The sequence below is a fragment of the Panthera tigris genome, chromosome C2 (genome assembly GCF_018350195.1).
Source record: "Panthera tigris isolate Pti1 chromosome C2, P.tigris_Pti1_mat1.1, whole genome shotgun sequence".
NCBI classification, from domain to species: domain Eukaryota; kingdom Metazoa; phylum Chordata; class Mammalia; order Carnivora; family Felidae; genus Panthera; species Panthera tigris.
The window spans coordinates 74,254,490-74,267,634 of NC_056668.1; the positions used below are offsets into that span (position 1 = coordinate 74,254,490).

At 40.4% G+C, this 13,145-nt stretch overlaps 1 protein-coding gene across 3 annotated transcripts in view; it reads left to right on the forward strand.

Moving 5' to 3' along the window:
• ATP13A4 (ATPase 13A4) overlaps nucleotides 1–13,145 on the forward strand; it is a 149,135-nt gene that overhangs the window by 28,935 nt on the left and 107,055 nt on the right. For 2 of the 3 annotated variants that reach the window (XM_042957027.1, XM_042957024.1), the window contains exon 3: nucleotides 187–334. In XM_042957027.1, coding sequence (XP_042812961.1) covers nucleotides 187–334 — 148 coding nt within the window. Of the gene's footprint in view, nucleotides 1–186; nucleotides 335–13,145 lie in introns of those variants that run through there. The other variant, XM_042957026.1, reaches the window with a different exon arrangement.

Below are 13,145 nucleotides of genomic sequence, written 5' to 3' on the forward strand. Positions count from 1 at the left end.
AGACCGGCATGGGAGCAGCCTCTTTGGGGACAGCTGCTCTGAGACAATGCTGTAAGCAAGGCAGAAATTCCTCCGAGCAGAGGGCGACTGGTGGGAGGAGTTCAGTTTGCTAAGTATTGTCATTTGCCGAGAGTAGGTGTGTGCACAAGAAGGAGTCTTAACCTGGAGAATCATTAACTCTTTCAGTCAGCTGGCTAGCTGCGGTGGCTCGGCAGGTTGGTCTCGGAGGCTCCTGTTCAGGAAGGCCAGGGAGGAGTGGAATCACTTTTTCATGGGGGACCACTTTGAGAAGGGCCAGCACGCTCTGCTCAATGAAGGAGAAGAGAATGAAATGGTAAGATTCTAGCCACACTCCCCTCTTCCTATTCCCATTCCCCAGCCTCCGATACTGTCCCCTGCCACACACACACACACACACACACACACACACACACACGCGCATGCACACATGCACACACATGCGCATGCATATGCACACACACACACTCTCTCTCAGACATTCACATGCTTCTTTGCAATTTGACTCTGGTATTATGTGAGAAAAGGTAGTGTCCAAAAAGTCTCTCTGTCCCATAAATGTAATCTCTGACAGCAGAAATTTGCTAGAATGAAAACACTGTATTCATTTTATCAAGAATGTTCTCTTTTTAAATGAAACAGAAAGGGAGAGAAGCACAATGCCACTTTATGAAGCATTTTTGAGCCTCACGAGTCTAGCAAGTTCTGTTCAGAACTTTAATGATTTCAGCAAATCCCTAATGTTGGGATGCAGTGTATTCCTTGATAGGAAGAAACAGAACATCCACAGTGAGGTAGGAGTGCTGCTGAGTCTTTGACTCTCTTCTCACATATCTGTGTTCACAAAGAATGTTGGACTGGGAAAACATAAAATATTAACAATTATCAGCCTACACACTTCGCTGTTTACTTCTACAATTTTGCTTGTATGTCTCTAGGTATAGAGATTGATTACAAAAAACTTTCTGCAGTTCACTGTCTCTTTTATTTTAGATGTGTTCTCCTCTGAGGAACTATAGGAAAATCAAAGATGATTCTCATGTTCTTGCTGAATTTAAAGCTGTATCTGTCAATTACAATGCAATCAAGAGAGAGTTAGAAATGTGTACTTCTGATTAATAAGGCCTTTCTGCTGATTGTGTAAGTATAGTCTATACCAGTCATGGTGTAATTTAAATGTTAAAATGTGATACTCCCATTCTATAATAGCATTTTATCTTCTTGGAATTAATATATAAATAAGAAACCCAAAAGATGTTTATTTAAAATTTTTCTTGGTTAATTGCTTTAGCTCTGACTATTAAATTCTTTGTTCCTAAACTGGTCTTTCAAGTCTAATCTGCTTACCTGTTCCTATAGCAACAACATTTTTTGGACCTTCAAGAGTAGATCCCTTTTGCTATCAAAGCTGAAAAAATTATAAGGGAATAAAAGGCACCCAAATCTACATGGGCTTCTTAACCATCTCCTTACTTCTTTTGGATTTGACTCTGCCGAATGACAAGTGTCTTTAGGCCCTAAGCAAATATCACTAGAGATGACCTTCTGACCCTATGTTGAGGAGTGAATCTTCTATTATTACCCATATTGAGTTGAAAATTTGACCCTCATCTTGGAATCCCTTCGCCAGAAGGCAGGGGCTCCTCCCTCAAATCCTCAGATGGAAACACACCCACTCTTTTCTCATACTCTCATTTCTGCTCTTTGACGATTTGTCATTCAGTAGTCATTCAGAGTCATCCACTGGCTAGTAGACATTCCTAGTGCTAGGGAAACCACCGTCCTGCTACTCTAGCCTACACATTGCGGCGTGGCAATTTTGTTCACAGTTCATCCTCATAATGGCACCGCCTGGTGCAGCAGGGTGTCAACTTCATGTTGTGTGCCTCTGAAAGTCCAGTTAGGAGGCAGCCTTTGGTATGGAGAGGCACTCTGTGTTTCCCGGAGAGCGGTCATTTGGCCAGCAGTCTCCCTAATGGGGAGATGCGGCCATTAGTATGCAGTCTTGGGCTCTCCATCTTGTTCCGCCTGGAGAGACCTGGCCACCTGCCTGTTGCTGTGTCTGACTCTGTCCCTTGTAACTCACTGCTCCATTCCCTGTGCCCAGAGCTGTAAACTTCCAAAATTATCAAGATCTCTTATTTATTTATGTATTTACTTATTTTTTATTTACTTCTTTACTTATTTATGATAGAGGATAACTGACACACAATGCTATATTATTTTCAGGTGGACATTCCATTGTCAGTGATCTGACAATTCTATACATTACAAAATGCTCACCACAATAAGTGAGGTTACCGTATGTCACCATACAATTTTATCCCAATATTATTGACTATATTCCCTATGCTGTACTTTCCTACCCCATGACTTCTTTATTTTATAACTGGAAGTTTGTACCTCTTAGTCCCCTTCACCCATTTTGCCCATTCTCCCAACCCCTTCCCCTCTAGCAACCACCAGTTTGTTCTTTGTTTATGAGCCTGTTTTTGTTTGTTTGGTTGGTTGGTTTTTTAGATTTCACATGTGAGTGAAATCATGTGGTATTTGTCTTTCTCTGACTTATTTCACTTAGCGCTGTACCTTCTAGGTCCATCCATGGTGTTGTGAATGGCAAGATCTCACAAAAATTATTAAGATGCCTTAAAATTGTTTAATGTTTATTTATTTTTGAGAAAGAGAGAGAGAGAGAGAGAGAGAGAGAGCACTAGCAGGGGAGGGGCAGAGAGAGAGGGAGACACATAATCTGAAGCATGTTCCAGGCTCCGAGCTGTCAGCACAGAGCCTGACACAGAGCTTGAACTCATGAACCATGAGATCATGACCTGAGTGGAGATCAGACGCTTAACCAACTGAGCCACCTAGGTGCCCCCAAAATTATTAAGATATCTAAAAGATAGTCCACATATTTTTATAGTGAGAGTGAGTTTACCCAGTATTTTCTTGGCCACTAGCTAATTTGGTTTTTACTATACTTCGTAAGGTACCTACTATGAATCACACCTTAAAGATGAAGAAATTGATGCACTGAGAATTTACCTGTCTAAGGTTGCATCAGCCAGTAAGTCCAGGAGCTGAGATACCATATGAATTAAGTTGGTACCTCTTTTTGCCTCTGGACCTAAACATAGCCTGGTGATACCTTTTTCAATCCTTCCCGAGGACATTGTACTCTTAACAGATCACACTTCCTCCCTTGATATAACAAAGCTTGGGAGAACGTGTGATCTTCGATTCTCTAGGATCTGTTTTGTTATATATGATTTGTAGATTTGTATTTCCTGAATAAATCCATCTTTTCTGACTTCAATTTTAATCCCTTTTAGAAAGCCAAAAAATTATCTACAAATATGTCACCCCAAACTGTTTACAGTTTCTTGCTTTATAATATACATTATTTGGACCTTTGCAGAAGTTATTCCTTCAATGACAGAAATGACTTCAAATTTCAAGAAAAAACAACATTTGGGGGTTTAGCCCTCATGTCAAATGAATAACCAGAATATTTCCAGGCCTAAAGATGCCTGGGACTGTCTTCCATTCCAGAATAAAAGTAATAAGAACAAAAGAGCAACTCTAGGTGATATGAAAGTAATATTTCTTAAGTGCAAAATGAGACAGGAGACAAGAGAAGAAAGAATTTGTTAGAAGGACGAGGAAGAAAGTGGGGGGGAGTAACCTTCAGAACAGGTTCCTCCAGATGACTGACTCCTAGGCAGTGCCTCCTCGAGTGGACCAGAGGCCCAACTCTCACTTGCCTTGGGCTAGCCACTTGCTGCTCTAGCCTGTTTCCGTATTTGTCGAATAGGAGTGGTCCTTCTTGCCCTATCTGTCTCACAGGGCTCATATGAGGATCCGCTGAAATAAGCTATGGGGAAGGGTTTTGAGGAGTATAAAATTCTAGGTAAGTGTAAGCTCCTATTATCTAAACAAAGGAAGAGTCAGGGCTTCAACAATTAACCAATTGAATGACTACTACCCCCCAAAATGAGGTCATCTCATCTCAGTAAATAATGACAAGGAAGGAATGTACACTTCTATTCACAAGCTACAGAGACCATTTATAAAGAGAGGAACTGAGTTCCCTTAGACCTTGTAGTGCTTACTTTGAGAAAACCTCTCCCTGTCTTGGGATTAAGTTTCCTCCATTGTAGAGGGAGAGTATCCAACCATCGGGGAGCTCGAATTCCTTTGAATTCTATTGTTACATATTTATGCTTTGAAACATCTTCGAAATACTGAGTGCTCATTTCCTTACATGGTGACTTAACAAAGATATCCTGCTTTAATTGATTAGAATATTGCTTACCATTATTCTTAGTTACACCCTAATGAAACCATACTCCTTTGGGGGAAGTGTTTTATTCTAGCGAGACTTGTTTCTGAAAGTAATGTTCCCCGATTTTTTTTTTCTTTCCTAGGTTCTAGAAAATACAAAAAAAATCAACCCTTGAGTTGTTTTCTGATTATAAACATAACATGTTTACTATAAAAATATTGAAATGACAAAAAAAGTGTAAAAAATGAACTAGATAAGATTCATAAATCTTCCACTCAGACCATGATCAGTATTGTTGACTCTCTTTCTAGACTTATAAAAAGTGCATACGCAAAATTCATCTAACATATAAAATTTAGTAATTTTTTACTACACTTTACTATTATCTATACTGTTGCGTTTATTTACATCTGTGTATCTGTATCATGGAAATACTACATAATGGTGTGCTACTTATGTCTCTTTCGAGTCCACATTCAGTAACCTGAAATGAATAATGTTGCGAATATTTATGCCATAGAAATTGGTAAATGCAACACAGGACTTACATCCTGACCCACCTGAAGGCCAGTTGTTCAATATTTACCAGCATACCACCGAACATATTATTTCTTCAAGACTTCCATTTCCCCCCGATACATGTCTAAATACAGGAAGCATGTTGTATTTGGAGATCACCCATTTATTTGCACTATGCCTCATGCCAAAACACAATAAAAGCAATCACACTCTATTCTAAACATGCATACACATTCACAGATATATTTTATTTAAACAAAAAATGGAGTCATTCCCTCTATACTTTTTTATGCTGTCCTTTTCATCACTGCTAAAAACATATCATGGATATATTTTCTTTTGGATAATTATTGCTTCCACATAACTATTTTAATGTTTAAATTGTATTTAAATGAACTATGGCATATTCAGCAAATACCTCGTGTGGCACACTTGTGTTAGTTCTAAATGTTTTGACTGTGATGGGCAACTTTGTACGTGTACTTTCATATATTTGTCAGTTTATTTCCATAGGATAAAGTCCTAGAAATAGCACTGATGCACAAAAGGGGATGTATGTTTAAATTTTGAGTGATGCATAATGCCAAATTGCCTCTCATAAGATTGTGCATGTACTAAATTTACAGTCTGACTCGCAATTTTTTTTGTTTTGTTTTGTGTTTTAGAGAATATTTGCTTTCTCTACCCCACTTGCCAGTGTTGAGCATTATCCATCTTTTCAACTCTGGCTCATCTGATATATGAAAATGATACTTTATTATTGTATTACTTTTGCATTTCCTTGGCTTGAAATTGAGTACATCTCTACATGTTTAGCAGCATTTATAGTTTTTTGACTGCAATCTCTTAACGTTATCATGTATGTCATAGCAACGAGTAGACTGCATAACTAAAGCCTGGTGAGTGGGGAAAAGCAAGAGAAACTCTTTCTGAACTTCCATGTCGTTTCTGAGAACGGCAAGAAGTCAGTGCTGTGATGAGCGCATAATAAGGCAGCAGGGTGGTGTGTGGTCTTTGCCACTTTAAAAGCCCTGTCGTGCCTTCAGCATGAGCAAGGGACATCTGTCCTCACCAATTATTTGGCTCACTTTCAGAGCCAATGTTCGTCTTTTCTTCTCTAACACCAGGAAGCGAAAGCACACCCCCCCCCACCTCAATAGCCATTTATTTATTATGCTCCGTGAGCACCTCCGAGTTGGTTGCCAATGTTAACTAGTGAACCCACAGATCTCATAGTGGGGGAATTGTGTTCAGACTGAGACATTTTGTCAGTTGAAGTGTTCAGGAAGCTGGGCCACTGGCCAAGTCTAGTGTCTTTATTCTTGATTCATTGCTGCAGAACTCCCATGAAGTCAACTCATCTCAGACATAAACTCTTGAGGGGTAAGATTTAATTGCTTCTTGAGGACAGGGACCCTGCTTACTTCACCTTTCTCTAGCCTCCCCCTTCCCTTTCTCCCTAGCCTCAGAATTTAGCATAGTGCTTGGCACACACAGTCAGGGCATCTTTGATAGCATGATTGCAAGCTCCATTAACCTGTAATTTTGCATTCTGAGAATAGGGAGGCAGCAGGGCTTAAAGGGAGAAGCAGTTTGAATAATCTAAAAAGAAACTTAGGAAATTGTATGTTATTTGTTTGGAGTAGCCAATCATCTTATGAATTTATCAATCAACTCCTCTTTCCTCCAAGCATAAACAGAGCTTATTCTTTGGAGTTAATTAGCCATACGACACTATTTTTCTATGAGATCCTTTATGCTATCCTTTCATCCGTTCATGTATCAACTCAACAAATATTTACCAAACCCTTACTCTGTGCCAAGACTTCTCTGTGCTAACCAACGAGGATTTTGAGTGAATAGCAAAAAGCTTTTGTTTTAAAGGAGTTCACAGTCGAGCGGGCAGGCCTGAGTACATAATTTGTGGGGCCTAGTGCAAAATGAAAATGAGGTGCCCCTTGTTCAACAATTATTAAGAATTTCAGGGTGGCTCTAGCCGAGCATTAAGCCAAGTTCAGGGCCCTTTTGAGCGCAGGGCGCTGAGGAATTACTCAGACATGTGGCCATGAAGTTGGCCCTACAAGTGGGGGAGCCAGGGGCACAAACGTAATGAGAGTATGATAAAATAGGTGCCACTGGGAGAGTTACGTACATGGAGTTGTGGGAGTGCAGATGAAAGAGAAACTCAGTCAAAGACAACTTCAAAGGGAGAGGTGGCATTTAATTCCCCTGGAGGGGTGGGTGAGGGCAAAATCATGAAAGGCTTTATAAGACACCCTCATGAGTGCACATTTTACCCTTTTGATTCCCAAACACTGGTCCCTGAAAAAACTGTGCCAGATTCAAGTTGAAGAATCTGTAAAGAATAGATTCCTAGCCCCTGCTCCAGACGTCCTGAATTAGAATCTTTGGTGGTGGAGCTAGAATTGGTTAGAATGATTGTGTTGCCAGCCTAGTGGACACAATGATACTGCTGCTGGAAATGAGAAATGATATGGTAGGATTCACCTTTCCAAAGAATGTTGTATCATGGCAGGAGGAAGGTTGGTGGGAGGAGGAGAGACCTGGCAGGAGGTGTTTGAAATATCTTAGGTGAGAGATTCAGTTGCAACTGCCGCCTTGGCACAGAGGATGCTGAGTAGAGAATGGATTTGAAAAGTTACTTAGACTTGGGGAAGCCTGGGTGGCCAGTCGGTTAAGCGTCTGACTCTTGATTTCAGCTCAGGTCATGATCTCAGGGTTCGTGAGTTCGAGCCCCGAGTCGGGCTCTGCACCAACAGCACAGAGCCTGCCTGGGATTCAATCTCTCCCCCTCTCTCTCTCTCTCTTTCTCTTTCTCTCTCTCTCTCTCTCTCAAAATAAATAAATAAACTTAAAAAAAAAAGAAAGATACTTAGAATTGAGAAGATTTCATGATCCATAGATTGTGGGGTAAGAGAGAAGAGGTGAACAGGATGAGTAGGATTAAGGGTGTCTTTAAGGTTCCTAGTTTCTACAGTTGGGTGGGGGTGGGGGGGAAGTTGATGCAAGCACTGAATCCCACAGGGAAAAGTAGGAACAGGTCAGGAGTTGAAATGACAATAATAGTAGCAAATACCTATATGGTGATCGACGTGGACTAGGAACTTTACACACAGTAACGTACTTAATTCTCTCCGAAACCCTGTAAGGAATTATCATGTCTCTTCTGCAGATGAGGAAACTGAGGTGTAGAGAGGTTAAGTAGCATGACCAGATTCATTTGGCTAAGTAAATGAAAGACTATGGCCTAAGATCCCAGTTTAAACATAATTGTTTACTGCCTCTTAATTTTTCTGAATTCTGAATGTATTACTTTAGCTGTTAATGGTGGCAAAAACAGCAGGGCTGTAACTGAAAGAAATACAACATTAGGAGACAGGAGACTACTAGCATTGTTGTGTTGGCTCTGTCGTTATTTATTCTTTCACATTTAAAGCAAATCACAGTCACCTCTCTTTGAGTTTGTCTCATTTACAGGGTGGAGATAATAAAACCTTACTAGCTTGAACCAGGGACCAAGGCCAATGGCTTCTTGAGGCCTTCTCTAATACACACAAAGGATATGATTTCAAAAGTTCTAAAACAGGTGGATAAAATCACTGTGAAATATCTTAAGAAATTTAAGTGACACTTTTGATTTTTTTCAAAGCACTATGAGTGTTTTAGTCAAGAAAAGGACAACCGATCTGGAGGCATTATGCCAAGTGGGAACTGAAATTTATGGCAGTTGTTATGTGAATTACTTCTGAATAAAGAGTAAACCCATTGATAAATGATTAACCAGTGCTGAACTCTATAGGGTCCTCAGGTCTCCAGAAGACATTGAGCACAGGAACTTGGCCTTCAGAAGCATTGGTGCATTGGTGACGTGTCCAGAGGAGATTCATTCCTGGGTGCCAGTTTCAAGGCTTTGCCGCTATTTTAAAGCATTGTGAAGACTAGCCAGAGTGGGACCGCCTACCTACATGGCCTAAATCCCATTTCTGGATGCCTGTCATATAAACCTTGATGAGTTGTCTGAAACCACAGCCTGGGTAGAGATGGAAGGCAGCTCAAAACACTGCCTCCTCAACTCTGTCCCCAGCCTAAGGCTACCCTTATGGAGAACAAACACAGCTATGTCCTAGATGCCCCCTCAGGTATCAGGGCAGAGGGGAGGCCCCAGTGTGCTGCGTGCTTTCCAGAGAAATATGTCCCCCAGGCTAGGACACTTTCTGATTTTACTAGTTATACACAGAGGGCTCTGGCTGGGACTATAATTATTTTGGCATTTCCAGGATCTATTACTATCTCTCAGCCATGAATGGAAGATTTTGAAACTGTGACTCAAGTCTCAGAATCAGTAGAGATGATATGGTGAGATTAATGTTTTGAGGCCAGTTCAAAAACAAAATAATCCAAGAAGTGAATTGGGTAGATAAATAATTACTTTTACTTGCTTTTTTAATGGAAAAATGAGGTTGATTTTTATGGCACACATTTACCTTCAACTTTGCTCTCCTTCAACTTGGAATCATCAAGCAAAGCATGGATCTTTAGGTCGGAGACCAAGCCACCTTGTGGAGGTTTTTCCTTTAGCCCAATTACAGCAGACAGTTATTTACTTGCCATTTTCTCTGCTCTCCCAAATGTGGTCTGCTTGCTCTTCCCAGAGTACATTATAGACTTTCTCTGCCAGGGACATGTCTTCTCCTTGATACCTGACCACCATGGTCCTGCCGATTTACCAGAAACCCATCTCAAATCCGATTCCATGCCTTAAAGCTGTATGGGAACCCCTGGGTCACACTTGATCACTTCCTTGTCTGGAGTAGATTTAACTGCCTATTCGCGCAATTTTCACAAGGTTTTATAGTAGAGTCATGTGTTTATCCTTCTCCCCCAATAGCTTGTGAGAGACAAAACCTCCAGGTCTCTTTTTACAAAAGTGCTAGTTCTCTGATCTTTTGGGCATAGAAGCAAACAGGGATACCTCTTCAGTTTTCAGCCATCTGTGCCTGCATTACTCAAGTGGTGTCTCCTCATGCTCTTGTCCCTTCCCCAACGGTGACCTCCTAGGCTTGTCACCGAGTGCTAAGCTTCTAGAAGGGGTAGAGAAGGTTATCTGTTACCCTTATTCAACTTTGTCTTAGGCAGTCCCTTTGTGTCTGGGCTTTGATGAGCGGTGCTTTATTAATATTCCTGTTTATCTTCTCCATGGCAGCTACGTCTTATACCTGAAGTTGGCTTCAGTTGGCTTTTCTGCCCCTCCGCCAGCAGTTGCTTGGGCTTGATTTTGTAGAATCTTGGTTTCAGGATGGCAAGTTGTAGAAGATATTTACTTCTATCCTTCATCCAGCATCAGTGGGTTTTTGCTTTCGTTCTGGTAGAGAATTTCCTGCTTAGAAGTAGCTGGCCTTTGTTAATCTGGTCCTAACGGTTTTATTCTCAGACTTTATACAGGGGGCCTTCTGGTAACTGAGGATATTACGTGTCCTCGGACTACACCAGTGGGGAAAAAATTGCCTTTCTTTCCATAGTTGCAGCAAAATACTCATTTGTTTTCTCACTGGCTCTGATTAGATCATCCCCTTTTCAAACTTATTAGTGAGGCCAGGAGAATACCAAGCTGTGAGGCACATGTCCATGTCTGCAGTTGGGGTCAGAGTCAGCTCTACATGAAGTAAAGCTGAGGGTGGTGAAGTGGGTGGTTTGACAGAAAAAAGTAAGTGAGACAAATGGGGACTGAGTGGTCTCAACAAAAAATATAAATGGAAACCAGAATTTCCAGTCTGATAGTCAATAAATAATAGTTTTAATGAACTGAATAGTGTTTATTTTTTAAATGTATATTTATTTATTTTTGAGAGCAAGAGAGAGCAGGGGAGGGGTGGGGGGGGGGCGGTGGGGAGAGAATCCCAAGCAGGCGCTGCACTGACAGAACCCACGCAGGGCTCGAAACTGTGAACTGTGAGATCGCGACCCGAGTCGAAATCAAGAGTTGGATGTTTGACTGAGCCACCCAGGTGCCCCATGAAAAGACATTGTTTAAAGTAGGCGGTTCCCCTATGTAATTTTCTTTGCTAGAGAGAATATAACATTTGGAGCTTTCTTGCTGGTATTTTAGATTATCTGTGAAGAAGTAGAAAAGGGCTTTTAAATATATGTGCTTATTTTTCTAAAAAGAAATAAATATTTATTTTTCTAATTTTAAAAGTGAAACATATTCAGAGATTAAAATGTGTGCAACACGGATGTAAAAGAAGAATCACAATGATTCCATTACCCAAGGCATATGTCATTAGTATTTTATCTGATCTATTTATCTTCCAGTCTTTTTTGTCTGTGCCTCACCTTTTTTCAATTAAATTTGAAATTGCACTGTGTAATTTTATGTTGTTTCTCTTCACTTAATATTATTACATATGTTTTTCCTCATGTTATTAAAAATACATAATAAACATTATTTTAATGACTACATAATATTACTTAATAATTACTCTATTCTTATATTCGAAGATTGCTTTCTATTTACTTCTACTACTAATATTGCAGTGAACATTTCTGCATATGAGTCTTGTCTGTGTTTTGTGTAAGTTAGAGGGATTTCTTTCTTTCTTTCTTTCTTTCTTTCTTTCTTTCTTTCTTTCTTTCTTTTAAGTTTATTTATTTTGAGAGAGACAGAGACAGCACAAGATAGGGAGGGGCAGAGAGAAAGGGAGACAGAGAATCCCAAGCAGGCTCTGCACTGTCAGCAGAGTCCCACGCGGGGCTCGAACCCATGAACTGTGAGATCATGACCTGAGCTGAAACCAAAAGTCGGATGCTTAACTGACTGAGCCACCCAGGCGCCCTGGGATTTTTTTTTTTTTTCTTTTTTTAAACAGAGAGTCTTTCTTAGTGGCCTAAAATCATACCCTTTGGAGGCATGCACATTCTTTCAAAATCCTTCTAAGGAGTAGAGATCTAGGCTAATAAGGAATTGCCAGGATAGGATCTGGTTTTGATGCTCAGAAGTGCATGTTTGCCATTGTCCATCCCAGAGAACTAGGAAGAGAGAGTGTGTACTAGGAAGTTGAAGTGTCTACTTAATGGCTTTTCAGGCAAAAACAGCAAGTGCCTATAAAGGGTCAGTTCTGAGCGCAGCGCACGATGAGGCTCTAGTAACAAACTAGGGGGCCTTCATATTTCATTTCAGAAAATTTCCCATGTAGCTTCCTCCCGCTGTTTCTGCTATATGAGGAATAAGTAAAAGTTAGAATTTCTATTATTTTGGTATCAAACCGTATCCCCTGTCGTTACAGTTATAGTATCTGTTCTTTAATAAAAGCCTGATTGTGGGGGATTTCAACCTTATGGGGAGAAAAATCTAATCATCTTCCTTCTGAACTTTTGCATAAGCTCCCAGAACAGGAAAACAATTTTTTTTGAGTTTTAACATTATTGAAATAATTACATACAGAGTACCTGTGAGTAAATTCATTGGCCAATTAAAAAATAGCAAGAATATGCAAATAAAAGTGGAATATTTCATTACCCCAGGGACGATGTACTTTTCTAACATTTGTGGACTATTTACTAGTCCTATGCCCATTGCTACGCACTTCGATGTGATACTTTATTCGCGGTAACCTCATTAGGTAAATACCATTACGATAGGCGCAAAAACCAAATGTTTCCGTTGTTTCTCTATGGCAGGGGACCACAAACTATTGACTGTGGGTGAAATCAGGCCCACTAACTTATTTGAAAATAAAGTTTTGTTGGAAAACAGCCGCCTGCATTTGTTTGCAGATTGTCTCTGATTGCCGTTGTACCACAAAGGCAGAACTGAATGCTTGTCAGAGAGACCACGAGGCTTACAAGGCTGAAAATATTTCCCGTGTGTTACTTTACAGAAGAACTTTGCTGACCCTACTCTTGTCCTTCTGATCACTTTTATTTTTTTCTGACCTTATTTTTATTTATTTATTTATTTATTTAACACACACGTGTGGGGGAGGGGCAGAGGGGAAGAGAGAGAATCTTAAGCAGGCTCCATGCAGATCACAAAGCTGACACAGGGCTCCACCTCATGACGGTGAGATAATGACCTGAGCCAGAATCAAGAGTCGGTTGCTTAACCAGCTGAGCCACCCAGGCACTCCTGATGTCATTAAAGAAAAACAAAACTCTTTCTTTATTGCCATGGTAAAATGCTACTTGTTAGGGTTGTCCAAGTTTTCTCATCTACCAATGATGGCTTAGTTAAGGTCTGGAAAGGTTTGGGCTGGTGGTATTTAAGGATCTGGACTGGCTGTCAGTGCGTCAATAGATATTTACAAAC